We start from the raw sequence: 27,567 nt of genomic DNA on the forward strand, positions 1-27,567 counted from the left end.
TAATAATGCTTTTCTTGCACAAAACAATTTCTTTTCCACCAGCAGTTCTCAATTCAATTTTGATTGTATCAATATAATTTTTCTTTAAAGGGAAATATAAAGGTGATAGATAAACTCTAACTATTTGTAATAAACCAAACAATCACCATAATTAATCGGGCTAAATAAGTGCTATATTAATGATTACTATTAAGTAATTTGGTACTAGAGGTAAGCATTAGGCACCATCTCTTATTAAATTTAATAATAATAATAATAATAGTAATAATAATATTTACGAATTAATTTAAAATATTCTGGAAGAAAAGAATGAGCCTGGACCAGACTTCTCTTTACCATGCAAATGCATTGTCATTTATGCTGCCCAGATCTCCAAGTGATTTTTTGCTTCGATTCTTGTAACTATTCTTTAGAATTAAGCACAAAATTGCTATGGAGAACTTATCACATAGGAACATTTTTTTGGTAGAAAAAGTAAATTTTATTTTCTATACCTTCATATTTTCTTCACTGGTCTGACAATTTTACAAGTACTATGATGTTTGAAGTACATATCAATTAGTCTTATTTAATTTAATAAGTTTACAAAAATTTTGATCTGAAAAATATCTCCTTAAACATTAACAAATCCTTCTTGTTCTTATTTACATAAATTTCTTGCATATCTTTTGCACAGTCTCCAAATGAATCATATATATTGTTACTTAGATCACTAATTTTTGTTAACAATTATAAAACTAAACTTTCTTCTTTCCAAAATTCATCGTTAATTTTAAAATAATGCAAGATGATAGGAAAATTGTTGGGAATATCAAAAGAAAAATGATTTACTGCAGCAACACAACCATCTATCAAGTCATACAAACAAGGAACAATCTTATAATTCCTATTCTCACTGTAAGTAAAAATGAAATCAAACAACTCCATGATTGCAGTTTTGAAAATAATAAAAACTGAGTTGAAAATTTAATTTATATTAAATACAGTGGCATAGCGTAGTGGAGGCGGCAGGGGCGGCCTGAGCCAGGCGGCACTTTTAGGGGGCGGCAAAATTTCACAATAAATAATAATATCTTGTAAAATTTGAATCATTTCATTTCATATTTTTGTCACACCTACGATTCGGACTGATTGAAATGAGCACGGGATTTTTCATTACTTATACCTAATAAGGGGGTGGCGAAATTTTCCTCTTCCCCAAGCAGCTGACACCCACGCTATGCCACTGATTAAATACCAACCAATCATATTTATTCTACTAATTTATATCATAAATAATCGTAACTAAAATTGTATTTCTTATAAATAAAATATACTCCAAAGTGTATTAGACCTGTAGTACTAACAGAAAATAACATTATAAACTTTTTATATTGAAAGTATTATTGCCTACTTATGATTGAACTGTTTATTTTTAAAATCTTAATTATTTTCAAATCATATTAATTAACCATATCTAACATTGAAGTAATAAAAGTATTACTTCAATGTTAAGCAAAATTTAACAAGTATAAGATTAGGATTATTCAACTTATATAATATCAATGTGAGATGTTTTATTGAAAACATTAATTCACATTACAAAAATTTAATAATAAAGAAATAAAAAAAACAGAATGAATGATGAACTCATTTGGTATTTGTAAAAGATACCAAATGAGTAACTCAAAATCAAATATATTTTATGAGATTTTTATATTTGCAAATCCTCATTTTTTCACTACTACACATTAAGTTATAGCATAATAATTTCTTTACAAAGCCCATAAAATTTTTGGAATAAAATAAAAATCTTTATTATATAGTTTACACTCAATATAAAATTTGTAATATATGAAATTATATATAAAAATATAATAATGTTATTCTAATTTATTCATATATTAAATTTGTATTTAATATTTTTACATATGTAAATTGATGTATGCAAATTTGGGTTATGCATATCTGTAGATAGTATTGTTAATTGTAAGTAAAGTATTACAACTGCTCATTTATTAAGTGTGACTTTGACATATATAACAGATGGCGAAAATTTTGAGGGAAAAAATTCTTTTTTTACAGTTTTTTTCATAAGAAAAAACTATTTAGATTTAACTATCCTTTGAAATAGATGTATATATGTTAAAAATATTTCATATACAAATATCATTTAACTTACATGGCTTTTCAACTTGAACAGAAATCTTGAAACAAATTAACAGTGTAAGTTGAGCACTTACTGTGTAATTATTTTTCACTTAAAAAGTATTTATTTATTTTATTTTATAGTTACATCTATGTGAATTAATTTTGGAACAAGAAGGCGTTTATGGATCTACTAGACTTTTAGAATATCCATTAGGTTTCATTCCTTTAGAGACTGATTTGTATTCTCTTGAAACACCAGATTTCTTTTCATCTTTTTTTCTGGTACATTTGTTGTTTATTTTTTGAGCACTTATAATGTCATAGATAAATAATTGATTAAACTATGTCCATTTAATTTATTATATAATATATAATAAATAACTTAGTTAAAAAACTTTCTGATATTTCTAGAAAGAACAAAATATTTTATTGGAGCTATTCTTAATTTTGTGCAAGTGTAATCAAATCATTTTAATATTTTTTTAGGAAGGGGATCAGACTTGGTTACATACTGCAGCAACATCATTAATCCAATTGCAAAAATTCTGTGGACCAATTTATAATGTGTATGGAGTTGGAAGATGTGCAAAAGTAAGTTTTTAAATATAATAAATTATTTATTATTAAATATATAAAACTTCAAATTTTTTGTCATGATATAAAATTTGTTAATAGATACACAATGTTATGAGATGGTTAATTTTTATAAAAATTAACCATTTAGATAATAAAGAATTTTTCAAGAAAGTATAAAATGGTAAAATACTGACTAGAATATTCAAATTAAAAATTCTGAAATTTTTATTGTAGTTAATAGTTTTTGTAACAAAGTGCAAATTAAACAGGATAACTAGACATTTTGTGTGTAAGGAATGTAAAAGTAATAACCAATTATTGTTGTCAAAGATAAGAATTAGATGAATGATTACAGGTACAGTATGTTTCTTATAAGACTAAATGCCAAGTAATGTTTTGATCCCATCACTTTTGATGAGGCAATTATCAAATGCGATGGAATTGCTTTAATTAAGTGCTCAATGATTTTCTCGTACTTCTTTGCATGAGAAAATAATTGGGCAATTAATTTCAGGTTATCTTATTGCCAATGTGCATAATTAAGTAATAATGTTTGTCATTTGTCTTACAAATTAATATAGGATTTGTTCTATCTTCTAATTTTTGTTAGATGTAAACTTTTTGATATAGCTTGTTTTTTTTGGAGCATATTTTTGTTTGGATGATATTTCTTAAGTATAAACATTCTCCAAAACTTGATTTGTTACTTTATAAAGTCACACCAACTGGTGTACAATATTGGGCTATGTTCCAGCAATAATATTAATCAGTAATTCAAACTATTATTACTAGAATATAGCCTGATATTATACAGCAGTTAATGTGGCTTTATTTCCTAAGTAATGAGTTATTATATTTATAAGGTTAAAGTTAATTATGAAGTTATTTTAGGATACATTTTGTGTCCTGTTTGCTTTCCATGAGTTATATGTAAAGATCTTGGGTTTTTTGAGGGAATGTTTAATGGTGAATAAGTTCACTTTTGATCTAAATATTACACTTGATAGTAAAGTATGTTTATTACAGCTTATGGGTTAAATTTTTCATATAATTTGTTAACATCTTTCTAATAATATGTTTAAAATGTTTGTGGTTCTAAGTGCTTTTTTATTCTATCACTGCATATGGTTATTCTTGGAGTGTTCCAGTCTTCATGAGCTTGGTATGCTGATGAAGTGTTAATGCTGGTTTATAGTCCTCAATGTTCTGTATCAGTCATGTCCATTCATGATGATTTATTTCATTTAGTTTTCATAATGTCAATAGTTACATTCTGCTGAGTACCATTGGCTTGATGTTGGACCTGTGAGATATATGTTAGTGTTTTTGTTAGCTCACTAAGACAAACACCCAGCAAACGAACACACAGTAGATGTGAGAAAATTACTTCATTCATTCATGCTATGACTTTTTACAGGTTCAATCAAGGATGTCAGCTCTAGGACAGTTTCTCCAGCAGAAACCCTAAAGCCGATCTTTGGCAGAAATTACAAAACTAATAAATGACCATAACATACCAAATCCCAATAATACTAATCCAGTACAATAAACAAGAATAATTATTACAATAATAATTTTTCTAAAACTAACCTTCAATGCTATACACCAACCAATGCCAATTATTATCAGGCTAGAAACAGCTACAATATTAATAATTTGTAAGACAATTTGGCACTAGAGTTAGGCGTTAGGCACCATCTCTTGATAAATTTAATAATTATAATTTTGATTAAGTAATTTAAATAATTTAGAACTACTGGAAGAAAAGAATCAGCCTGGAGTGGGACTTGAACCCGCAACTCCTGCTTACTGTGCAGATGTGTTGTCAATTACACTACCCAGACCTCCAGTTCAATCTCCTCTTCCAGTATACATAAACATACATTATAACCATCAATGGTTATTACAATGCCGGTTGGGGACACATCCAGTGCCCACGACCTGTAAACATCTCCCAAGGCACTCAACTGGCCATTGCAAACCCCGGCAAGGCAATATAAATAAACAAATATCATCACCAAACCCAATATATTTAACGCTATACACCACCAATGCTGAATTAAATTTATCAAGAGATGGTGCCTAATGCCTAACTCTAGTACCAAATTGTCTTACAAATTATTAATATTTTAGTCATTTCTAGCCGGATAATATTCGGCATTTGTTAGTGTATAGCTTTAAATATATTGGGTTTGATGATGATGTTTGTTTATCTAACCTTTAATACTAAACTTACGCTACTATAGAAAAGTGAAGATAGGTGGAGAGTAGTAGTAATGATGGCAGATACAGAACAAAGATACCTGGGTCCTGCAAACATCTTTCAGTTCTAGTTGTCATGAGGTGCCACATGTAACTTTTTGCACAAAATTCACACTTTTCTTTTCCTTGGTTTCTGAGGGTTTTTATTTATATCCAAATCATCAGTTGCTTGTTTGAAACTCGTAACTGGTCAAGTTGGATGCTGACTCTAACATACTAACTTTGGTTATGTCATAACGTCAAGCAGAAATCCTTGAAATGACATAACTTATCTACTCAGTTACTGGACAATATCACATTTCTGTTATTTTGTTGTTGTCTCTCTTTGAGCATCAGCTTAAAAGTGACCCTTTTTCCCTAAATATGCCCTCTGATAACTTCATACTCATTATACTGGTTATTCTAGGAAGTGGCCCTCAGTTCTAAGAAGGAAGAATTAAGGAGATTAGAAAGTTCTAGAAGGGAGAATGTACAAAGAATAAAAAGACAAAAACAGACAATATGGTGTACCACTACAGACTTTACAACAGTCTAACATAAAGTTCAGTTCATGATTAAACTCAATGTTCTTCCATTGTCAAGAATCATTAGAATTTTGATATGATATTGCATGTTCTGCAATTCACTGCAAATGCTTAATTGATTCATCTCATAGAAATGTAAAATGGAGAATATTCAAGGCATAGCTGATACATTGTATAACAAATGCTGTAAAAACATCACCTAATTTTATATAAAATTTGGATTAAAATGGTATAAAAATAAAAACTTTTTGAGACTGTATGGAGAAAAATTTCAAGTGATTGTGTGGAGTAATAGATAAAATTGACTAAATAAAATAGACCTAAAAAATAATTTAATTATGTAAAATTTATTTATGACAGATATTGTAGATATTGTTTTTAATTTAACAAAAATAAACTACAAATAATGCACAAGGTCTAGTGGTTAAACATGATTTGACATGAGCAGCTGTATTAATAAAATAATATAAAAGATAAAAATTACTTTGAAAAAACTCTTATCTTAAAACCGATGGAGTCAGATAAAATCATTCTTTTTCTTATTTGTACTATATATGTTAGTACACAGAAAATTAATCTCCATTTTTTTCTGACGTACGGAGGCTAGAAATTTTACAGTACTCTAATCTGTTTACTTAAAAACAAACCCAAATAAAATTAAAAATTAAAAATTGTAAGGCAAACAGGTAAATCTTGAGAGAGAAAAAAATTATTATTATTCATATTATATTACCCCATCTGCATTTCGCCGTAAACAGCCTCCTCAGTAGGGCTTTTTTCCAAAGAAACTTTGATGCAAGTCATCCAACAGCAACAGAAACATCATCCACACAGTGAATACTTTGCGTACAATCTTTATATCCGATTAAGCTATCCCAACATTCCGCAGTAATCACACCATTATTCAAATTCATTATGCTGGTTTGCATAATGATTGCACAATGTTCTTTAAATTTTCGCTTAATTACATTTTTTTCCCGATGTAATATTTTAATATTATTAATATCGATAGAACAATTATTAGCCTGACAATGTAAAAATATTGGAGAAGTATTAATTTTAAGACGTATCGAGGCCAGGTGTTCTGACAAAGTGTGAAGAATGCGGATATCCTGATTTCAAAATTAGAAGCGGGAAGAATACTACCAGAATATAAGCTAATGAGCCTAGACATCAAGTCAATGTACCCTTCAATTACTAAGGAAATAATTATACAAAGTCTAAGTAAGTATAGTATTGAACAACATTTAATAGACTTGACTAAATTTGTATTAGAACAAAACTTCTTTGCAGTTAACGGGAAATACTACCGTCAGAAAGACGGAATTTCTATGGGCTCTGTTGTAGGACCGAAGCTAGCAGAAATAGTCATGATTGATATAGATAAAATTCTTTCAACAATTAATGGAATAGTGTTCCTTGCACGGTATGTAGATGTAATACTTATTATATATGATAGTAAAGTAACGTTTCCAGAAAAAATAGTAGAAGAAGCTAATAAGATTAACAAATGTATTAGGTTTACCCACGAGAGTGAAAAGTTTAACAGACTTAACTACTTAGACCTAACAATTATTAGGTTCAACGATCATTTAGAGTATTGCAAATACGGAAAACCTTGTAGTGCAAGGAAAGTTATAAACTTTAAATCTTATTGCCCAATTAACCAAAAGAAAAATATATACTTAATGGAAATACGTAAGATCTTTTCTAGAACGACCAGATCCAGCATAAGAGAAGATGAAATTAAAGAAATAAATAAGAAATATCTATTGAGCGGCTATCCAAAAAGACTCGTTAAGAATTGGTATAATGTATATTCTGAAAACAGATTTCAAGTAAATAAGGAAAAACAGTCGGTAGACAAGTATGTTCCTTTCCCATATGTTAAAGGTATTTTCGAAAAATATCAAAAAATTTTTTGTAATAATTTAACTATATTGGCTCCAATCCAAAAAACAGGTTATTTGGACTTGTGACAAGACCTAATGTGAAAAAAGAATTATTGGAAGAAGATGGTGTGGTTTACAGACTTCCATGTTCCTGTGAAACTCCCAATTTTTACATGGGAGAAACGAAAAGGAAACTGCAAGTAAGGTTGTCGGAACACCTGGCCTCGATACGTCTTAAAATTAATACTTCTCCAATATTTTTACATTGTCAGGCTAATAATTGTTCTATCGATATTAATAATATTAAAATATTACATCGGGAAAAAAATGTAATTAAGCGAAAATTTAAAGAACATTGTGCAATCATTATGCAAACCGGCATAATGAATTTGAATAATGGTGTGATTACTGCGGAATGTTGGGATAGCTTAATCGGATATAAAGATTGTACGCAAAGTATTCACTGTGTGGATGATGTTTCTGTTGCTGTTGGATGACTTGCATCAAAGTTTCTTTGGAAAAAAGCCCTACTGAGGAGGCCATTTATGGCAAAATGCATTTGGGGTAATATAATATGAATAATAAAAAATTTTTTTCTTTCTCAAGATTTACCTGTTTGTCTTACAATTTTTAATTTTTAATTTTATTTGGGTTTGTTTTTAAGTAAACAGATTAGAGTACTGTAAAATTTCTAGCCTCCGTACGTCAGAAAAGAGTGGATGAGCAGCTGTGTTTAGATGTGACAGGTGACCATGTTCAAGATCAACTAGGATGGAGATACCAGCAGTTGACTTCTGTGTTTCTGCTATGGACCAAGGCTATTTTTTCACCCTGAATTTTCTAAATGTAAAATGAGGCATATACTATATTTATTTGTTTTTTTCAATGAATAAATGAATTAAATTAATTTTTTTTAAATTTAGATGGTCATTGATATGTTTAGGGTGCTGGATAATGAAACAAAGCAGACAGGATCAGCAAACTCACAGATTGATTATGCCATTCTTATTGACAGAGGTATAAACTAAAATATATTTTTAAATAATTGTTTATATTTAGTGTAAAATTTTAATAGTTTAAAAAAGTATTCTATTTTCATAAAACATTTTAAAATATTTTAATAGTATGTCATAATTAAGTTAATGTCTCTTTTATGTATTGCTTAATTATTTATTGTTTTTGAGGTTATTTGTAATTATTTATGTACATATTATTGTTCATAATCATCAAGAATATAAATATAAAGCATAGTTGCTGATCAGTTATTGAGGAACTTTTTTTGCAAATGGTTAGGTATTAATTGTTATTAAAGGCAATGGAAGAATAAGTTTGTGTTGATAAATGTATGTATTGGTAATTGAATGTAAATAGTGTTTCTTCCATATAGCACTGAAGAGGGGTTGGGAATGTAAACCAACCCAAAATGCATTTGTAATCCAATTTTTTTAAAATAAAGATGTTTCTAATTGTAATGCTGTGAGATAGTCTACTGAACAAGTTTTGATTAAAGACATTAATATACGAGAACATGAATGTAAATAACTTATATGTTTAAAATAACAATAATAAAGAAGATTATTAACTATTTCTTAAAATTTCACTAAAACTATGTGTCATTTCTTTATCTCAATTAAAATATGGCCATTTGCTTGATCAGAAAGATAATAACTGAAAATTTGTAAGCAAATACATTGAACTATATTATAAAAATGTTATTGTGTAAATAAATATAGTTTTTTTTATCATTACTGTTATAAATGGGAAATAATTTTTTAATTATGATGATGATGATGATTCATTTTTGATCTGGTTGGTATGACATTATTTTGAATTTTTTAATTTTAATTAATTTAAATATTGATTATAAAATAGAAATTCCTAAATTAAATTAATATTTAAAATGATTACATTTCAATAGATGTTGACTATCCTTCAGTTTTACTAACACAACTTACTTATGAGGGCTTGCTGGATGAAACATATGGAATTAAAAGTGGTAAGATGCTAAGTAAAATGTATTATTAAATAATAGATATCTAAAAATATAATTTTTCTGAATTTTATTTTTTATAGAGAGCTAATTATATTTATGTATAAAAGTATCTTTACAGTTTTTTTATTAAGTATTTACTTAATAATTTTAAAAAATATCCAAATTTAGAATCAATTTTCAATAACACTGTTTAAATTATCATTAATATATTTTTTAAATACAGTAATACCTTGGTTTTCGTTGACTTTGGTTATCGTCGGTTTTGGTTTTCATCAATTTTTTTCGTGAAAAATTTGCCTCAGTTTTTGTTGGTTGCCTCAGATTTTGTGGGCATGTCTAAGTGACCTCGTTGCTAATTTTGCAAAAACAAAGGACAACCCATGCGTTTTCCTGCTCAGTTTGGCCTTGTTTCTTGTTGTGTGAACATTACTCTGCACATCTAGCCAAACAATTCTTCTATGATAGCAGGATGGCTGAGCGGTCAAGATGGCAGCCTACCGCTCTGGGGGACTCAGAATGCAGAAGGGTAAAAAATCCCTAGGAATTTTTCATGGAGTGGTCTATTCGGATATGTCGGGCTCATCCGTCATCACCCGGCTGCCCCATTGTGGGCCTGGTTGAACCCATAATGGGCTTGCTAAAAGAGGCCCTCTTACTACCCATAGGGTTGAGAGAGTTCAAACAATTCCATTGCTTTCCTTTCCTTTTAACTCTGTCATGGAACGAAAGAAAGTTTTCAGAGCCAGCAGCCTTTTGAATGTCATGTTAAATGTTCATTTATTCTTTACATTAATATTTTATATTCATTTTATATTAATTTCTTATTGTTTTTAGTATTAAATATTATATTTATTGTGTATAAAATGTGTTTTTGATATGTATTTTGGAGTGTCTAGAATGAATTAATTGGATTTACATTGATTTATATGGAAATGATTGCCTCGGTTTTTGTCGGTTTCGGATTTCACTGATTGTTTTCAGACAGATTATCAACGAAAACCAAGGTATCACTGTATATAAAATAAATTTATTGAAGTTGTCAAAATTTTATATTAAATTAGGATTAAATTATTTATTGATAGTTACATTCATAAAAAACTTTATATTTTTGCATTGATTACTTCTTAGAATTGGTGGCGGTTTTAGGGGGTGGCGAGCAGGGCAATCGCCTGAGGCCTTGTTCTTGCTGGGGCCTTGCACAACAACCTGAGTAGAAAAAAGTTGATATTTAAAACTTTTTATTTTATCTTTAGCTATTGGTTATAACAATAAAATAAATTTGATTAATTCAAATACAGTATATATTAATATAAGTGCTTAAATAAAATTTCTCATTTAGATTTATTCAATCTCACATTCATATAAAAATTAAGATTAATGATATCAAAATTAATTAATTTATCAGTGAATAATAATATTTTTTGTAATTTGACTGTAAAACATATTTGAAAAATTCATTACTATTCGAATCCTGCACCTCAAGCATTAGAAAACCCACTTGAATGCACGGCTTTTTACTTTCATGATTCATTGTGTTTGTGATTTATGCTCGGGGAATCCCTGTGTTTCATTTCGTTTGTCAACTCTTGTCACTTTATGCTTATTTTGCTAGCAGTTGTATGCATTACATAATCATTTGTATGGCACATATCTTTCAGTAGGCAAATAAACATTAAATGATATTAAGTTTTAGTGAATCTTACATTATTAACAATACTTATGGTAAAGAGTGAATTGTTAAAAAACTGTAAAACTGGTTGTAAATTATTTCTGAATTAGTTTCATGTGCTAAACAAGATTTATGAAATGAGTTTGCATGATCGTGATGCCAGTAGAAAATTTGAGTTGGGTAGTTCAAAAAGGAAACAAGCTATCAAAAGAAAGCAGATAGAAGAAAATCTATGTGGGTCTTTATAAAAATATATTAAAAGTAATGGTCAAGAAACCTCTAAAAACCCTTCACTGACTGAAAGTGACACATTATTGCACTGTAACCCTAACCCAGCTGAAATTATTCCTTTGAAATAGTCGTGGGAGCGCTGCCACCTAATAACAATAGCGAGGATAATGAGTCAACAACATCATTGTCTCTTACACTGCTGCCGTCAACACTATCCAGCCAAGAATACGTTTCTGAGCCTATATCTACATCCACAACTGATGGAATTGAAAATCTGAATCCTCAAAATGACCCAGGTTTGTGGCCATTAACAATTACTGATGTAGACTGAACTGAGATTGTATTAAAAGGTCCAATCAGGGTTAAAGTTGATTTTTTTTTTTCCTGTAAATGATAATGGACAGCAATTCAGTGAATATCATTACAGTAAAATATTAGCTAATGGTGAAAAACTTGACAGGCGTTGGATGATTTATTCACAAACAAAGGATGCTGTTTACTGCTTTTCATGTCGAATGTTTGGACTAGAAAATACAAGAATTGGATTCAGTGAAGGAGTGTGTGATTGGAAACACTTGGGTGATTACCTAAAGTCTCATGAATCTAGCTGACTGCACAAAGATTGTATGTTGAAATGGTTAAATTTAAAGAACAGGTTAAAAAGCTGTGCCACTATTGACGCTTTAACCCAGACTCAAACTGAACAAGAAAGGCTGCGTTTGAGAGATATTTTAAAAAGACTACTTGCAATTGTAAATTTTTTAGCATCTCACAATTTGGCCTTCAGAGGTCATAGAGAGAAATTAATATCTGACTCAGATTCAAGTGAGACTAGTGACAACTTTATAGATTTAGTAAAGTTAATAACCCAATTTGATCCAATGTTGCAACTTCACCTAAAACAAGTAACAGACAAGACGATTAATGACCACTATCTAGGAAAAAATATTCAAAATGAGCTTATACAATTAATGGCAAGTCATGTGAAGACTCAAACTGTTGACAAAATAATAAAGAATGAATATTACTCGAGTATTCTTGATTGTACTCATGATGTTTCTCATGTTGAGCAATTGTCAATTATTATAAGATTTTTAAATACAAATACAGCTGACATTGAAGAACATTTTATTGGCTTCTTAGCCATTGAAAAAACCATAGCTGAGAATTTGACTAATTATATAATCACAGAGCTAGAACAGCTGGGTATATCATTGCAGAGGCCAAGGATATGATAATGGAACAAATATGCAGGGAGAAAAAAGTGGTGTCCAGAAATGTATACTTGAAATTAATCCACTTGCTTATTTTTTACCTTGTGGGAGTCACAGCTGGAATCTTATCCTAGGAGATGCAGCATAGTCTTGTGTTCAAGCAAAATCTTTCTTTGGTTCGTTACAAAGGCTGTACACTCTGTTTGCCAGCTCAAGTCAGAGATGAGCTATTTTAAAAGCACATGTAAAATCCTTATCGCTAAAACCACTTTCCAAAACTAGATGGGAATGCAGGATAGAATTGGTGAAGGCCGTTAAATACCAACTAAGCGATATATGTGATGCTTTGAAGGATTTAGCAGAAAATACAACAGATTATCAGTTGGTTAGTGAATGCCATTCTGTAGAAAAGGAAATAACTACTTACAAATTTGTAGTTGCTCTTGTTGTATGGTATGTCATTCTTACAAAGATAAATGTTATAAGTAAAATGTGGCAGAGTGAAAGAATGCACCTAGATGTGGCTATACAACACCTAGACACATTTACACATAGGCTTGATAATTATCAGGAAAATGGTTTCCAATATGGTTTGCTTATTTTTTACCTTGTGTACACTGTCCTTGGTATACACTGTCCTTGGTAACAGTGAGAGAAATAGCTGAGGAAAATGATATTGACAGAAAGTACAAAGTTGTGAGAAGGAGACATAAAAGAATGGATTTTGATTATGACGGGAAAGGTGAAGCTCTTGAATTGCCTGCAGAAGAGATTTTCAAAATAAACTATCTTTTTGTCATTGTCAACAATGACAAAAAAATAGTTTATTTTGAAAATCTGGGCGCAAGCTGCCAACCTAGATTTGAGGCACTTAAATATCATGAGAGCATATTTGGTTTCATGTATAACGTAAAAGGATTAAGGAAATTAGTGATTGTGAACTTTTGAAGCAATGCAATGACTTGCAAACATCTCTAACAGTAGGAGAAACATCTGATATTGATGGACATGAATTTTATGAAGAACTGAATATGTTTATCCATGTATATGAAGGAAACAACAACATTATCTCGGTGCTGAAATATATAATAGAAAAAAATTTAACTGAAGTGTACCCCACCATCGATGTAGTCCTGAGAATTATTGCCACCACACCTGTGACAGTTGCATCTGCAGAAAGGAGTTTTTCAAGGTTAAAAATTATTAAAATGTATTTGACACAAGATTGGCTTTCAGCCCTTGCTATCCTTTCAATTCAAAATGACATAGCTCATTCGTTAAATTATTGTGCTTTAATTAAAGATTTTAGTCTTAGGAAAAGCCACAAACATCATTTTTAAATCCCTGCATATAGCTTTTAAGGCATTTATGTACAGTACCTTAGTTTATCATCATTAATAATTTGTCGTCTTTGTGTTTGTTAACTTTAATAAATCTTCTAATATAATATTTTAAAACTCTAAATTTATTTATTTATAACTTTTGCATTGCTCATCAACCATAAGAAATACCTACTTTCAATTCACATACTTTGCACAAAGGACAATGGCCTCACAAAGATCTGCCGCCCAGATTCTCACAATGGTTAAGGCCGCCACTGCTTAAAATAATAATAGAAAGTTATAAAATTATTATCAACAAGATATAATTAATTCTTTTTATAGATACATATTATATATATATATATTAAGATGTATTATTTTACAGCAAAAATTACATTTGGTGAAGATGTTACAAAGAAGAAAGAAAGTGTAAAAGTAGTTCTTAATAACAGTGATGAGGTAATTAATTTATGTCATATAGACTAGTAATTGATGAGTTAGTATGATTATATATAAATAAATGAATTTGCTAATATACAGGGTCTTTCAAAAAGAATGGTACCATTTTAAATTATTGTAATTATGTTAATTATTATCTGAGAATGTTGTAATGTACATTAAAACATTGAAAAACTGTCCAGGTTTCAAATTTGCCTGTTACAATTTCTCAAGTGTGCAATTCGTGTCACACAGCACATCCAATTGATACTGAAATTCTTCCTACGCTCACTACAGCATATCCATTATCACTCAGTCATAATTCTACAGCTATTGCAGATTACTTATGTTGCAGAATGATGAGTAATTCTGGGATATTTACTCTTGATTGTGTACATTACTTACTTCTCAGATAATAATTAACATAATTACAGTAATTTAAAATGGTAACATTCTTTTTGGAAGACTCCTTGTAATGATTGTATATTCACTGTTATTATCTGTTATTTATTTGTTCTGTTTGCATTTTTTTCTCTACTAGATATTTAAAGAAATCAGGGATCAGCACATTTCAAATGTATTTTCTTATCTTGGAAATAAGGCTAAAACTCTACAAGCTAAGTATGATGTATGTATAATTTATGTAATTTTGATAAAAAAAATGATATAATATTTTTTTACCTCGAAAAAATTTCAAATCATTTTTAAGTTGTTTTACCTATTTAAAAACATTGAATTTTAATTTTTTATTCAAACACTTATCAATGAAATTTGAAAATGCTAAAACTTATAATGCATATTTTTTATGTAATTTATGCAACTAACTATATATATACATATATAAATTTTGCATAATCTGAATTTAACAAGAATTAAACATCTAATTTATGTTTAGCATATTTAATTTAAGCTGAATACTTTTATGATACACTTATCTATTGTTTCCTTAAAACTTTAAAATCCAGTTTATTTTTATCTCTTTTTTTCTCAAATTTTCTTTTTCTGACAATAAAATTCCAGCAATAAGAAATAAGTCTATATATACAGTAGAACTCCAATTATCCAAACCCTGATAACTGAAGTTCTGTATTATCCAAGATGAATACACTACTTTTCTTATACTATAACTCTTAAAAGGTTTAAAATAACAACATATATTACAAAATAATTTGCTTCTGTCATTTTCCATCTGTAGTCTGTAATCTATACTATGCTTCAATTCTGTATCTTCAATATCAATATATGTACAATCAAAGCAACATAATTTTTCAGGAATTATCACATCTACATATGCCATAATCATCAAACAATCAATAACTTTATTTTGGAACAACAACAACAAAAAAAACCCTATGATTTTAAAAAATAGTTGAAAATTGTTAACATGTGAACCTGGTTTAATGCTGGGACATTGAAATTGAAAGTGTAGTGGAAAATTGTTTTGGAAGAAAACCCACTGTGGAGGGAAATATTGTAATTTCCAAAATGCATCTGGGTAAAATAGAGTTATTGATTGGTGGTTATGGCATCTGTGGATGTGGAATTCCTGGAAAATTATGACTGTATATATATTATATATACAGTCATTTGACTGTATATATATTGATACTTTTTAACATTTTGGAACGTTTTAACATTAGATGGCTAAATAGCCTAAAAAGGAAGGTCTGGTCATCTAAGAAGTTTGTTCTAGAACAAGAATAAAAAATGGTGATTGTCTAGAAGAGGATTGATACTTTTTATTATTTAGTTTCAATGTGAGGCCTAGAATCATAATTCAATTTAGAAAATAACTTTGCTTTCAGAAAACTAATCAGCATTATTTCCTAATATTAATTAATTATAATGATTAAAAATAATGTTAACTGATAATTATATTAACTGTCTATTGTTAAGAAACTCAATTAAAGGCAAAAAAACTGTTAAAAGACTTTCTATTTGAGAGATGTTGCCATTATAATTCCATAATAATTTTTGCATTTCAAAATATTTCCAATACTTTATGAAAGAACCTAGTTCAGTTTTTAATGAAAAGAATTGAATTTAATTTGAAAAAATATTAAAAGTATTTTACTGTATGATTAAAGACAATTAATTGATGGCAAAGTTATTTATGAAAACACTAAGAAAATGTAGTTAAGTTGCAAAAGACTTCCTGTTACCATCCAAGAGTTAAAAATAAAGATAATATTTATTTTAAAATGAAAATAAACAATGTTTATAAATTTGTAGATACTAACATATTTAACTCCGTTAGGAAAGGCACAAAATGAAAGTTGGAGACATTAAAAATTTTGTAGCTAATGAATTAAGAGGCCTTCAACAACAGCATAAATATTTAGCTCTTCGTAAGTATTATCTCGACATCTTTAAAAATATTTAGTCCATTATTTAAATTATAACTCGATTACTAAATTAATTAATTGTAGATATAGGTGCATGCGAAGTTATAATGAAACAGAAAAACAAAGGAAATTTCAAAGAGCATCTTAATGTCGAACATAGCAAGTATTGTTTTTACTTACTAAAAGAGAGAATTACGATTTGATTAATTCTGTTGCATCGTTAGATCTTTTAGATTGTGTCGAATTGCGCGAAAATATGAATTATATTGAAGAGACAATTAATCGTCAGGTAATTTTTAAATTTTAAATTATATTAACTGCAACTATGATAATGTTTTTGTTTGTCTTCTAGTTATCTCTGTTGGGAACTCTAAGACTTCTATGCTTACTGTCTATTACCCAGAATGGTTTATCACCGAGGGATTACAAATCACTTTTAACTCAATTCCTACATGTTAGTTAAATTTATTTTCTTTAATGTAAATTTCATATTTAAAAGAAATCGCACAGCTTTTCTATACATAAATTTATCTTTTATAGAGTCACGGACATAAACACTTGTTGACGTTTCATTATTTAAAGAAACTCGGTCTTTTTATGGAACAACCTTCGGTTTCGTTACCAGTCTCGGGACCGGTTTCCGCAGGAATGGCAGCCGCCAAAGTCGTGGCTGCCGTCACCTCTCGTACCAACTCTTTCAAAATGGTTACCAAGAAATTAGGACTTGTAAGTAGGCATAATTGTTGTTCCTTTCCTTTCATTTTATTAATTTTATGTTTCAATTTTCTGTTTTCCCGTACACATTTAGATACCAAAAACAGATGAAGAGATAGATCTTAAAACCCCAGTAGATATGAGTTATGTTTTCAGCGGTGCCTACATCCCTCTTGTTTGTAAATTATCACAGCAAGTAAGAAAAATATTTATATTTTTATTTTTATTATTATTTTTTTTTAATATTCATAAAATTCCTTAAACATTTTATTTTAAGATAATAACAAGAGAAGGATTCCAAGGAATGGAAGAAATAACAAAGGCAATTGGTAAACCAACTGTAACCAACAATAAAGCAAGACCCGTGAGAGGTGGTAAAAATTGTTGGTTTTCTTTAACGACCAGTCAAAGATCAAATTACTAAAATATTTATTAAATTATGAAAAATGAATTTAGGTAGAGACAGTATAACCAGCATAGGATCTCTAAGTTTGGAAAACGAAACAAACAAAGTGGTTCTAATATACTTTCTGGGCGGAATTACTTACGCAGAAGTGGCGGCTCTCAGACTGTTAGCCAAACAAAGCAGTAAGTTCTACACTTTATTATTAATCGAAATAGCAACTATAATTAATTTAATTTATCTTTAACAGAATATACGCTATTGATCGCCACCACGAACATGGTTAACGGAAACACATTATTGCAACAATTGATGCCTCAAGTTCCTTAGAAGGAAATGTCTATAAAATTCTCTATAAGTTATGAACAAAGATAAAGTTGTCAGATCGACAGAATGTGTGTATATATATATATATATACACATTCTGTATAAATATACATAATGTGTAAAAAAAATTTTTTCTCAAGAAATAAAACAAGTTTTGTATTATAAAAAAGAAAAATGCTTGTTTGTAAATTAATTTTTCGACCGACAGATGGCGTCGTTTTTCGGTTGTCTGGTTGTATTTATACATAAATATCATTCCTGATATATAAGTAATGACTAATAATTAAAGAATAAAGAAATAATAATAAAGAAAAGGAAAAAAAAAAATACAAAAGAGTTCCCATGCCGGGAATCGAACCCGGGCCTTCTGGGTGAAAGCCAGATATCCTAACCACTAGACCACATGGGAGTGTTGAGTTTACTTTGGAATTAACTTATTTTATATGAATAACAAACGTCCCTACTCGAAAATTTTGTGATAGTTTGATTCAATTAAAAGATCTCTAATCTTAGACAAAGAATTAGATTTATTATGCGATGGTATAAATTCCATTTGTGTCGATAACATTTGACCAAATCCACATATTAACACGTCCTCTACATATCTTCTGACGTATGATGACGACAGAGGGCATCAGCATCCTTGCCTGTAATGCTACTATTCTGGTTTAATAAATATTTCTACCACTTCGAGCGCTTCGATCGCGTGTAGTTTAAGTTTGGCTGGAGTAAGGGAGAGTCGGTTGCAAACATTAGAAATTCTTTTAATATATAAAATTTTCTCGTTTTTAACACAGATATTTCTTTTGTCTTTTTTAAAGGACTGCTTATAAATACTATTGTAATTCGGTTTTGAGCATTATTTATTCTATTAACTATCACTTTACACTTTAAATTGATCCGATTGTTTGTTTTTTTTTTGCTTACAATTTGTATTTATTTTTAAATATTTTTGGGAGTTTTCGTTAAGGGAAAGAAAACATAGTTAAAAAATTTATAGTTAAGCCTGTATATATATTATTAATATGGGATGTCTTCGGGATTCCTGAAAACTCTCTGAATCAGGAAGAAAAGGAAATGATGAGAATTATATACATTTAATTATGGAAATATATAGAAATGTTAAACCATGTGTTAGGATAGATTTAAAGTGTTACAAAAAAAAGAGATTTAGGGTGGTTTTGGAATTCAAAGTTATGCTCATATTTATTTATTTATTTATTGATATAAGGTAAATTATTGTAGTTTACAGTGAGAAAAGAGCTATGATATATGTTATTCACAATTTATACTGTGTTTCTTAATGAGATAGGGAGAGATTAAAGTTGCCAAAAAAGTTAGGAACAGCTTAAAGAGGGAAATTCAAAGTCAGTAGATTTAGTTCGTGGATTTCAAATATAGACTGTTAGAGAAAAAAGAGGAAATTCCAACTATTTAGACAACATATTCAACATATTTACAGACACATAATAACTTAGAGGTGATAGAGAATGATGAGTTAGAGGTTGACAAATAATATAGGTAAATGTAGGATGGCAAGAGTTCAGACAGTATTATTAGATATTGACAGTGATAGTGATTAGTGATGATATGGAGGCTAAAAGAAAGACACGTTAGTGATATTTTAAACCTATATAAATAAAAGACAGGTGTAGTAGGCCATCAATAAATCTCAATTCATATTCTACTTTTGATAGTACAGAATTTTATATAAATTACCAAACTATGTACAGCCGATGTGAGTGTCATAACAAATGAAATTTCTCATGTCAAAAATACATAACTATTTTATCCCAGATACTATTTCTCACTATACTGAATCAGGTAAAATTGTAAAGCACACTTAATGTGGTGTTAAAGTTAATAAATTATTTTAGAAATAGTTTGTTTTATCTGGATTAAATTTCTATAACTATTTAAATGTATCAGAGAATAAGCTATGGTTTTCCTTTTTGTCATACATATGTAATAAAACAAAACAGTAAAATGCAAATTTATTTACTTATTTTACCATTACTTATTTATTAAACAGATATATTATACACAGAACATTATGTAAAAAAAACTTTCATTCACAATATGTAGCAATATAACAGTTTTAAACATTATAAAATAGCTTCTTGTTTTGAAAATTGTTGAAACTAATATCTCAAATACTATAGTAGAGATAACAGAGGGTTATCACAATGTTACTGGTAACATTAAAATGATAGAAGATTGCATTCTGACGAGTGTCATTTTTGTGTTACCAGTAGCAATGTGATAAGTCTCTGTTATCTCTACTACAGTATTTGAGATATTAGTTTTAACAGTTTTAAACAGATCTCTATTTAAAACCTGGATAAATTAAATCGAAAATATAACTATTTCGATTTATCCACGTTCTCATTTGTACTTTAAAATCATCATCTTATTAATTTTTTTTATAAACCAAATACACTTTTTCTTTCTTTATACATTATATAAAATTAAAAAATGCAACTACGAATAAGGTTTTTTGATAGAACAATAGAAAAAAGTTACAAAAATGCTTAAAAACGGGAAAACCAAATAGATAAACAAACTTCTCGCCTAACGGCGACTCCCACGCCAGCTATCAGCAGCCTGAGGCATTAACTGTACTTGAGAGTATAGCGCAAGAACCAGTATATCTATCGACTCTGGTGCTAGGTATGTTTTTGTTTTATTCCAACCAAAATTACGAAACAAGACACGATACTTGACTGAGTTTACATTCGTAAAAAGATATCTTAACTTCGTATGCTATGCGAAAAAAATTGAATCTACTCGAAAAGCAAATGACTTCTTTAATGTGCGAGTGTATCGATTGGTTGGTTTTAGATAATTGGCACGCGACACGATCTGTCAATCGAGAAAATGTGCTTTCCGCGAGATTTTTTAAGGAAAACTGGCCTCTATTCTACAGTCCACGTTACGTGCAGAGTCGTAGCAATGCATTGGCAACGTAACACATGTCGAGGGTTCTTGGTACCCCTCACGTTTCACAAACATTTATATGCCGTAGACTAAAAAAATCAATGCATTGCCAAGGGGGTAAAAAACATTGCTACGGCTTTAATTACATGCAAAACAAGTCACCATTTTCAATATTTTAAGAACGTTTGATTTCTGAAGTTCCTAAAGATTTAACATGGATGAACACAAATAAAATCCAAGAGACTAGTATTGGTAGGGTTATTTATTATTTACTTAAAAATAATTAACTATCCTGAAGTTTTCGAAAGGTATCCATTTTATCTTGGTAGAATTTACCATTCATAAAATTTGAAATTATCGAAAATATGAAAAAGAATAATTTTATTATTTAATATTTTGCCATTATTGTAGATTGGAAATTTAAAAGTTTATTCGGCTTAACAATTGGTTTATTATGGAAATAATCGAAATCCAAAATTTGTTACGTTTTGTTTGTAAGAGCAATTATTGGATTTTCTGAATACAAATCGGATGGAGTCTAGAGATGTTAAAGAAAATGACAAATCATCTTCGAAAATTGACAATTACTGTATTCAATGTGCCAATACAAACGGAACGAAGGGCAGCGATAGTGTTCCCATAACTCCTAAATGCAGAATATGTTTCGCCGATGAGGGCAATTTGATCTCTCCTTGCCTCTGCAAAGGTAAAACGTAACAAATTACCAACTATTCAAATATAACAAATTATGACGATTTTAATCTTTAATTAATTTACCAGGATCCGTAGGTCTCGTACATAAAAACTGCTTAGAAACATGGTTAGAAAATCGAAATGTGGATTCTTGCGAGCTGTGCCAAACACCGTTTCACGTTATCCGCATTCCGAAAGTGATGCATCTTTCTACGAAAATTCCATTTATTAAATCTACTTTATGCAAACTTAATAACTTACAATATTTTTCTTCAGAAATTTAGAGAATGGTGGCAAAGTAATGACTCTTTAACGGACAGAAAAGTCTTAAGAAGAGATTTAATTGTTATATGTGCATTAACGCCCATGGCTATTCTAAGTATAGTTATGTGCTTAGAAAAGGTCGTTTATTATAGAAAACACGGACATGTCAAGAAAATGGTGGCCATGGCAATCTTTTCTTCACTTTTAATAATTTCTTTTCTTTATCAGCTATTTGCTACACTTAGGTAAGACTAATAGACTTATAGAACATAAATCTACACATCTTGATCTATGCGTCACAGTGTACAGCGCATAGATCAGTGTAGATCTATGTTTAAATTGTACACAGCATAGATGATCTATGTAGACCATCTACGCTGTGTATAATTTGAGTTATTTGTCAACCATAGTTTAAATTTTAAAGAACTGTTCTTTCTAGAATAATGTAATTGTTAACGTTTGTCTGTCATCTCTAGAAAGAAAATAACGATTACGCTATATTTTAAAACGTAAATTTACTCATTTTAAAACAATGTGGTGATCGACTAAAGAGCTGCAATGCCCACCATTGGCCGAGGGGATAAAACCACCGAATTCTGGTAGTTGGGCGTGGGTTTGCACCTGGTCAACGGGCTGGCCATGTGGAGTTTTCCTGGTTTTCTCTACGTCTGTAACGCCTGAATAGGAGGCCAGTCAGTTATCTATAAAAGACCTCCCGGAAGGCATTCCCCTAGGCAGATCGCCCAAGTTTCGCGTTGCCGTAACTTAACTAACATAACAATTTATATTAAAATATAAGCAAATATAGATTTGTTTAATGTCCATACACAATTTCTATATGTGACACAAAATCACCAAGGTGGAAAATTTGCTTCGCCAGCAAAGTAATTACTTAAATCGTAACTTTATTGAACAAATGAACATAATGAAACACTAAAATTAATTTACTTTAACCGTACACCATACAATATACTTTAAAAGTAAAATAAATTTTACATTATTTCACTGTATATATACGTAAAGTCATTTCGGGAACGCGTCTTAAAGTACAATCTTCAAAAAAAATCTCCAACAAATCATATAAAATAAACAATATTTAACAGTTATCATTACTTACATCACGTATTTTTTTTTTATCCAAAAACTAGTTTTTGGAAATGTTATTAAAAATAACTTTACTTTTAAATAGAAATATGCTAAAATATTTTGTCCGACAGTACATGCGTCATTTTAGTGAACGCAGCCGTAATTGGCCGAAAATAATTTAAAGTGAACGCAGCCATACGGTGCCAGACCTCAGTAGTTGGTAAAAGCGATAACGTAACTAACTATCAGTGTGTTTCCCGCCAAATAAATTATAATTAAGTGGTAAGTACCTTTCAATTCATTATTTACAGAGCGTACATAAATAGTTCATCAACCCGGGAATACGTTTATTAGTTTTAAATATTGATAAAATACTTTTTAGAGTACAATAATAACAAACTAACTTCAAATATTTTACATTAAGTGGGTCAGACCGCGTCTAAGACGGCCGCCATAAAATCAAAGCGCACGTTAATTTCAAATCGTCATTTCGGCAACGTTCCCGGACATGATGACACGTTCTCGAAATGACGATGACATTCTCAAAATGATGATTTTGTTTCCGAAGTGTATTCTCTTACAATTTTTCATTAACTTACTTTATGTGTTGTGTGTATGTCATTTCCAATAAGTTAGCATACTTGTTGGTTTTTTCTTCACAGCAATATGGATAAGATGACCGATGAAGAGAGAGAAATTAAAAGGGCTAAGGACAGGGAATATTATAAAAAGAAAAAAGCAGTAAAGAAAGTGAAGAATATTGCTGATATGACCGAGCGAGAAAAGCGAAAGCAGAGAAAAGATTGGACAAAAGCATCGAAAAAATACAGAGAGAAGAAAAAGGCATTAGCAAATATAATAAGTAATACGCCGCCACAATCAGATGACGAGTCAGCCGCAATCCCTTCAGTGAGAAGACAAGTAGGAAGGAAACAAGTTCGGAAAGATAGAGCAAAAGCATACCGAAAAATAAAAAAAACAGGAAGAAACTATAGTTCAAATGAAACGAAAAATTGAGACTTTAAAAAAAACTTCAAACAAGAGACTCAAAAAACCAACCTATACCTACAACTCCTAACAGCAGAGTTGATGCCCTAATTAAAGACATTCACATATCTCCTGAAGTGCTCAAAAGCCTTTTGTTTAGCGAAGTACTGAATACGCTTTCTAGTCTTTTTAACGTAAGGTCGGTAGAACGTATGGGTGTTTTTATGCCTTCGATAGAATCTCCTGTTGCCGAAGAGCCCGTGGTTACAGATAATTTGGAAGACCATTTGAAATTTAAGGAAAGACACAACACTTATAAAACTATTTACAACTCATCTTTATCAGATGACGAAGATTTAATGGCAATTTCTGTTCGTCAGCAAATTAAAGAAAAATACATTGGTGTTGAAGCAAGTCGTACGTCTTATGGTCAAGAAAAAATACAACCAAATTTGATATCCACTGGGACATTCTTGTTAATTGAAGTCCCTACTCAAAAGACAAATACCTATTATAGATACGTTGCTACCTGCCAGACATATGTCGATGACGATGACAGGGAAATTTCAGTAAATTTCTTCAGATCTGTGCGGTGAGTAAAAGTACCAGAAAATTCAAACTGGAATTAAATGATGTGTCTTATATTAACTTTGAGCAAATAAAAGTATTATTCCGACACCATTAATAAAAAATAGAACAGAATCGAGAATATTATTATCTCGATACCGATAAGTTAAGTACAAATGTTATGGCTTTATAAATAAACATCTTTGATTTCTAAAACTGTCGTTCATAATTAAAATATACCGCTACTATACCCTATAATATCATTATCGTCATTCTGGAAACGCCTGATCATTTCCTAGAACGTTACTAAAATTGAATAAAACATTTACAATTTTAGTTATATTAAAAAACATTACTTCTATGCATGCAATGTGAATTTAATTATAAAAATTACTGATGTTTTTATATTTCTTAAATTATATGCATGAAAATAGCAACTAATCTTCGTTTTTGATGTATTTTTCTTTAAAAAGATTTTATGCGTATTATTATTGTTATTTTTTTAGATAATATTGATAAATATATACCTACGCCACTGAATAAAGCAAAAAAAATATACTTTTGTATTTTTTGGACATTTCATTAACTTTACAAAAACGTTCCCGAAATGACTGTTTTTAGCGAAGGTTCTGTTACAAAGCGGTATTATAAAAAAAGTAACGGATTCTATGCGCTGCTCTATCAAGTATTGTTTAAACAGAAATTTAGTGATAATATAAATATAATTGTCATCATTATAGCTTGTAATATTTTTCGTCATAAAACTAATCTGGAAATTTGCGACCTTGGTGATTTTGAGCCATGTAAAATTTTATTTAGTTACGATGTGAGAAGTTAATTTTTATTTCTTTTCGATTTATCAATACATATTTCCTAGTCTATAAACTTACTATTGTATATTAAAATCCAAAATGGCGACGTTTTGAAGAATTCGTATTGATCTTAACATTTCAATTGAATATGTATAGATATATACGTGATTTTTTAAAGCTTGCGAGTTTTAAGGGACCTTTATTTTAGTAAGCCCATTATGGGTTCGGCCAGGCACACAATGAAAAGCCAGACGGTGAAGGACGGGGCCCGATATATCCGGGACTGACCGCCCTCGAAAAATTTTTGGGATTTTATGATCCGTCCAGATCGATCCCGGATCCTCAGAGCAGTAGGCTGTCAGCTTTAGCCAGTGGCGCGTTACTATGGGCAAAAAGGGCAATTGCCTAAGGCCTCCACCAACAGAGACTCAAAACCTATCTTTTATAAGAAAGTATTTCCTTCAAAAAATTCAAATTTTCCTGGGCCCTGTAACGTGCCACTGCCTTTAGTCGCTCGGCTATCCACCCGTCAGATAAATAAGTCAGATTCAATTTTACATATTTTAAGTTGATTTATTGAATTTGTTTTATATGTTTAAACCATTTTATATATTTTTACAAAAATTACATAAACAGGAAGTAATTTTTGCATGAATTATACTACAGGAGTCATTATCTTTCGTACAAAACATGGAGAAATAATCATAGCAACGTCCAACTTTTGACAGAAAATGTTTACGATAAATTTTACGAAATTATCATTAAGTCAGCATCTCCCGTTTCCTCTTAATTCTGGAAAAAAAAGACAAAAATCTAAATTCTATGAATGGCAAATTCGATCAAAATAAAACGGATACTTATCGAGAACTTTACAACTAATTTTTTTATGCGGAGAATAAATAAACTTTATCAATTTTAATCTCTTTTGGATTTTGTTTTAATTTATTATTATTTTTAAAGTAATAAGGATTAAGGAATTGCCAAGAATTTTCTAATTAGTTTTAATTATCATAACGCGATAACGCTGTACAGTAGAGCTCAGCCACACTTCTTTATCCTCGCCTTTTCCCATGTTTATATGGGGTCGGCGTTTCCTTCTCTAATACGTTTCTTCCATTTCTCCCTATCAAGGGCTTCTTCTCTCTTAAGTCTCCTCTAGTTTAAGTCTTCTTTCACCTTATCTTTCCAACGCATCTTTGATCTTCCTCTTTTCCTCTTATTACCAGTTTTCCGATCTTCTTTCCAACATAATTATCGCTTCTTCGTTCTACGTCTACGTGGCCAAACCACCTCAACCTATTGAATACATTCTTGCATCTTTTTTCTCAAGGGGCCCATCTTAACAGAACCTCTAATAAAATCATTCCTTATTCTATCTTTCCTTGACACTCCACACATCCATCTCAACATTCTCATCTCCGCCACCTTCATCTTTCTTTCTTGGGCTCTTGTTATTGCCCATGTCTCCGCTTCATATATCATTGCAGGTCTAACAACTGATTTATACAATTTTCCTTTCAGATTGCAGCTAACTTTCTTGTCGCATAACACACCGCACAGCTTTTTCCAGTTCATCCATCCACATTGAATTCTATGCTGAACCTCCGAGTTCAATCTTCCTACATCTCGACAAATGATCCAAGATATTTAAAACTCGGAACCAACGGGAGCGGCACATTTTGGATTTTAATATATTACACTCGTCTCTTCCATTCAGAGTCATATAAGCTGTTTTAGTTCTGCTAATCTTCATGCCCCTTTCTTCCAAAACTTTCCTCCAATCTTCCAGTTTCTTCTCAGCCTTGGTTGGGAAAGTTCACGCAGCACAGTATCCATCCGCAAACAGCATACTCTACGGAGCCTCACACACGTCTATTATCAGGTCAAATAAATAAGGGCTAAGGGCCGATCCCTGATGTAAACCAACATTAACGAACAACCCTTCTGTAGTGCCCACACTACTCTTAACTTGGGCCTCTGTTCCCTTGACGAGCCTAACATCTCTTGAACCTAGACATTCCTATGTTAAAGTGACAAATTTAACCGTTAATATCTCAAAGATCAACAAACCGATTTGGATGAAATTTAAAGTATTTAGTGTCCGCCATGAGGACTACGGAAGTATTAAATTTTGAATAAATAAAATTAACAATTTATCACTTTTTCCACTAGAATTACAAT

At 30.2% G+C, this 27,567-nt stretch overlaps 2 protein-coding genes and 1 non-coding gene across 3 annotated transcripts in view; 2 read left to right on the forward strand and 1 right to left on the reverse strand.

Moving 5' to 3' along the window:
- LOC136969435 (vacuolar protein sorting-associated protein 33B-like) overlaps positions 1-18,201 on the forward strand; it is a 32,726-nt gene extending 14,525 nt beyond the window's left edge. The window contains exons 5-19 of the mRNA XM_067263586.1: positions 2,272-2,412; positions 2,617-2,721; positions 8,308-8,401; positions 9,303-9,380; positions 14,199-14,272; positions 14,793-14,879; positions 16,509-16,599; positions 16,681-16,755; positions 16,821-16,885; positions 16,949-17,050; positions 17,137-17,322; positions 17,405-17,506; positions 17,588-17,681; positions 17,767-17,898; positions 17,964-18,201. Coding sequence (XP_067119687.1) covers positions 2,272-2,412; positions 2,617-2,721; positions 8,308-8,401; positions 9,303-9,380; positions 14,199-14,272; positions 14,793-14,879; positions 16,509-16,599; positions 16,681-16,755; positions 16,821-16,885; positions 16,949-17,050; positions 17,137-17,322; positions 17,405-17,506; positions 17,588-17,681; positions 17,767-17,898; positions 17,964-18,043 — 1,506 coding nt within the window. The 3' untranslated portion in view covers positions 18,044-18,201. The remainder of the gene's footprint in view (positions 1-2,271; positions 2,413-2,616; positions 2,722-8,307; positions 8,402-9,302; positions 9,381-14,198; positions 14,273-14,792; positions 14,880-16,508; positions 16,600-16,680; positions 16,756-16,820; positions 16,886-16,948; positions 17,051-17,136; positions 17,323-17,404; positions 17,507-17,587; positions 17,682-17,766; positions 17,899-17,963) is intronic.
- A 176-nt stretch (positions 18,202-18,377) lies between these two features.
- TRNAE-UUC (transfer RNA glutamic acid (anticodon UUC)) lies at positions 18,378-18,449 on the reverse strand. The gene has a single exon. It is a non-coding gene; the product is annotated as a tRNA-Glu (tRNA).
- A 3,059-nt stretch (positions 18,450-21,508) lies between these two features.
- LOC136969442 (E3 ubiquitin-protein ligase MARCHF2-like) lies at positions 21,509-26,184 on the forward strand. Its single transcript, XM_067263599.1, has 4 exons — positions 21,509-21,683; positions 21,758-21,867; positions 21,947-22,179; positions 26,053-26,184. The coding sequence occupies exons 1-4, from the start codon at positions 21,509-21,511 to the stop codon at positions 26,174-26,176; spliced, it is 642 nt and encodes a 213-aa protein (XP_067119700.1). The 3' UTR covers positions 26,177-26,184.
- Positions 26,185-27,567: the final 1,383 nt, after the last annotated feature.

Source organism: Centruroides vittatus, unplaced genomic scaffold (genome assembly GCF_030686945.1).
Source record: "Centruroides vittatus isolate TY-2023 unplaced genomic scaffold, ASM3068694v2 contig_1787, whole genome shotgun sequence".
Taxonomy (NCBI): Eukaryota; Metazoa; Arthropoda; class Arachnida; order Scorpiones; family Buthidae; genus Centruroides; species Centruroides vittatus.

Bases quoted from the DNA above. Each gene is read 5' to 3' on its own strand.
- LOC136969442 (XM_067263599.1), top strand. From the start codon at position 21,509: ATGGAGTCTAGAGATGTTAAAGAAAATGACAAATCATCTTCGAAAATT. The intron at 21,868-21,946 runs GTGATGCATCTT...ATTTTTCTTCAG, and splicing joins ACGTTATCCGCATTCCGAAA to AAATTTAGAGAATGGTGGCA. The intron at 22,180-26,052 runs GTAAGACTAATA...ATTATACTACAG, and splicing joins CAGCTATTTGCTACACTTAG to GAGTCATTATCTTTCGTACA.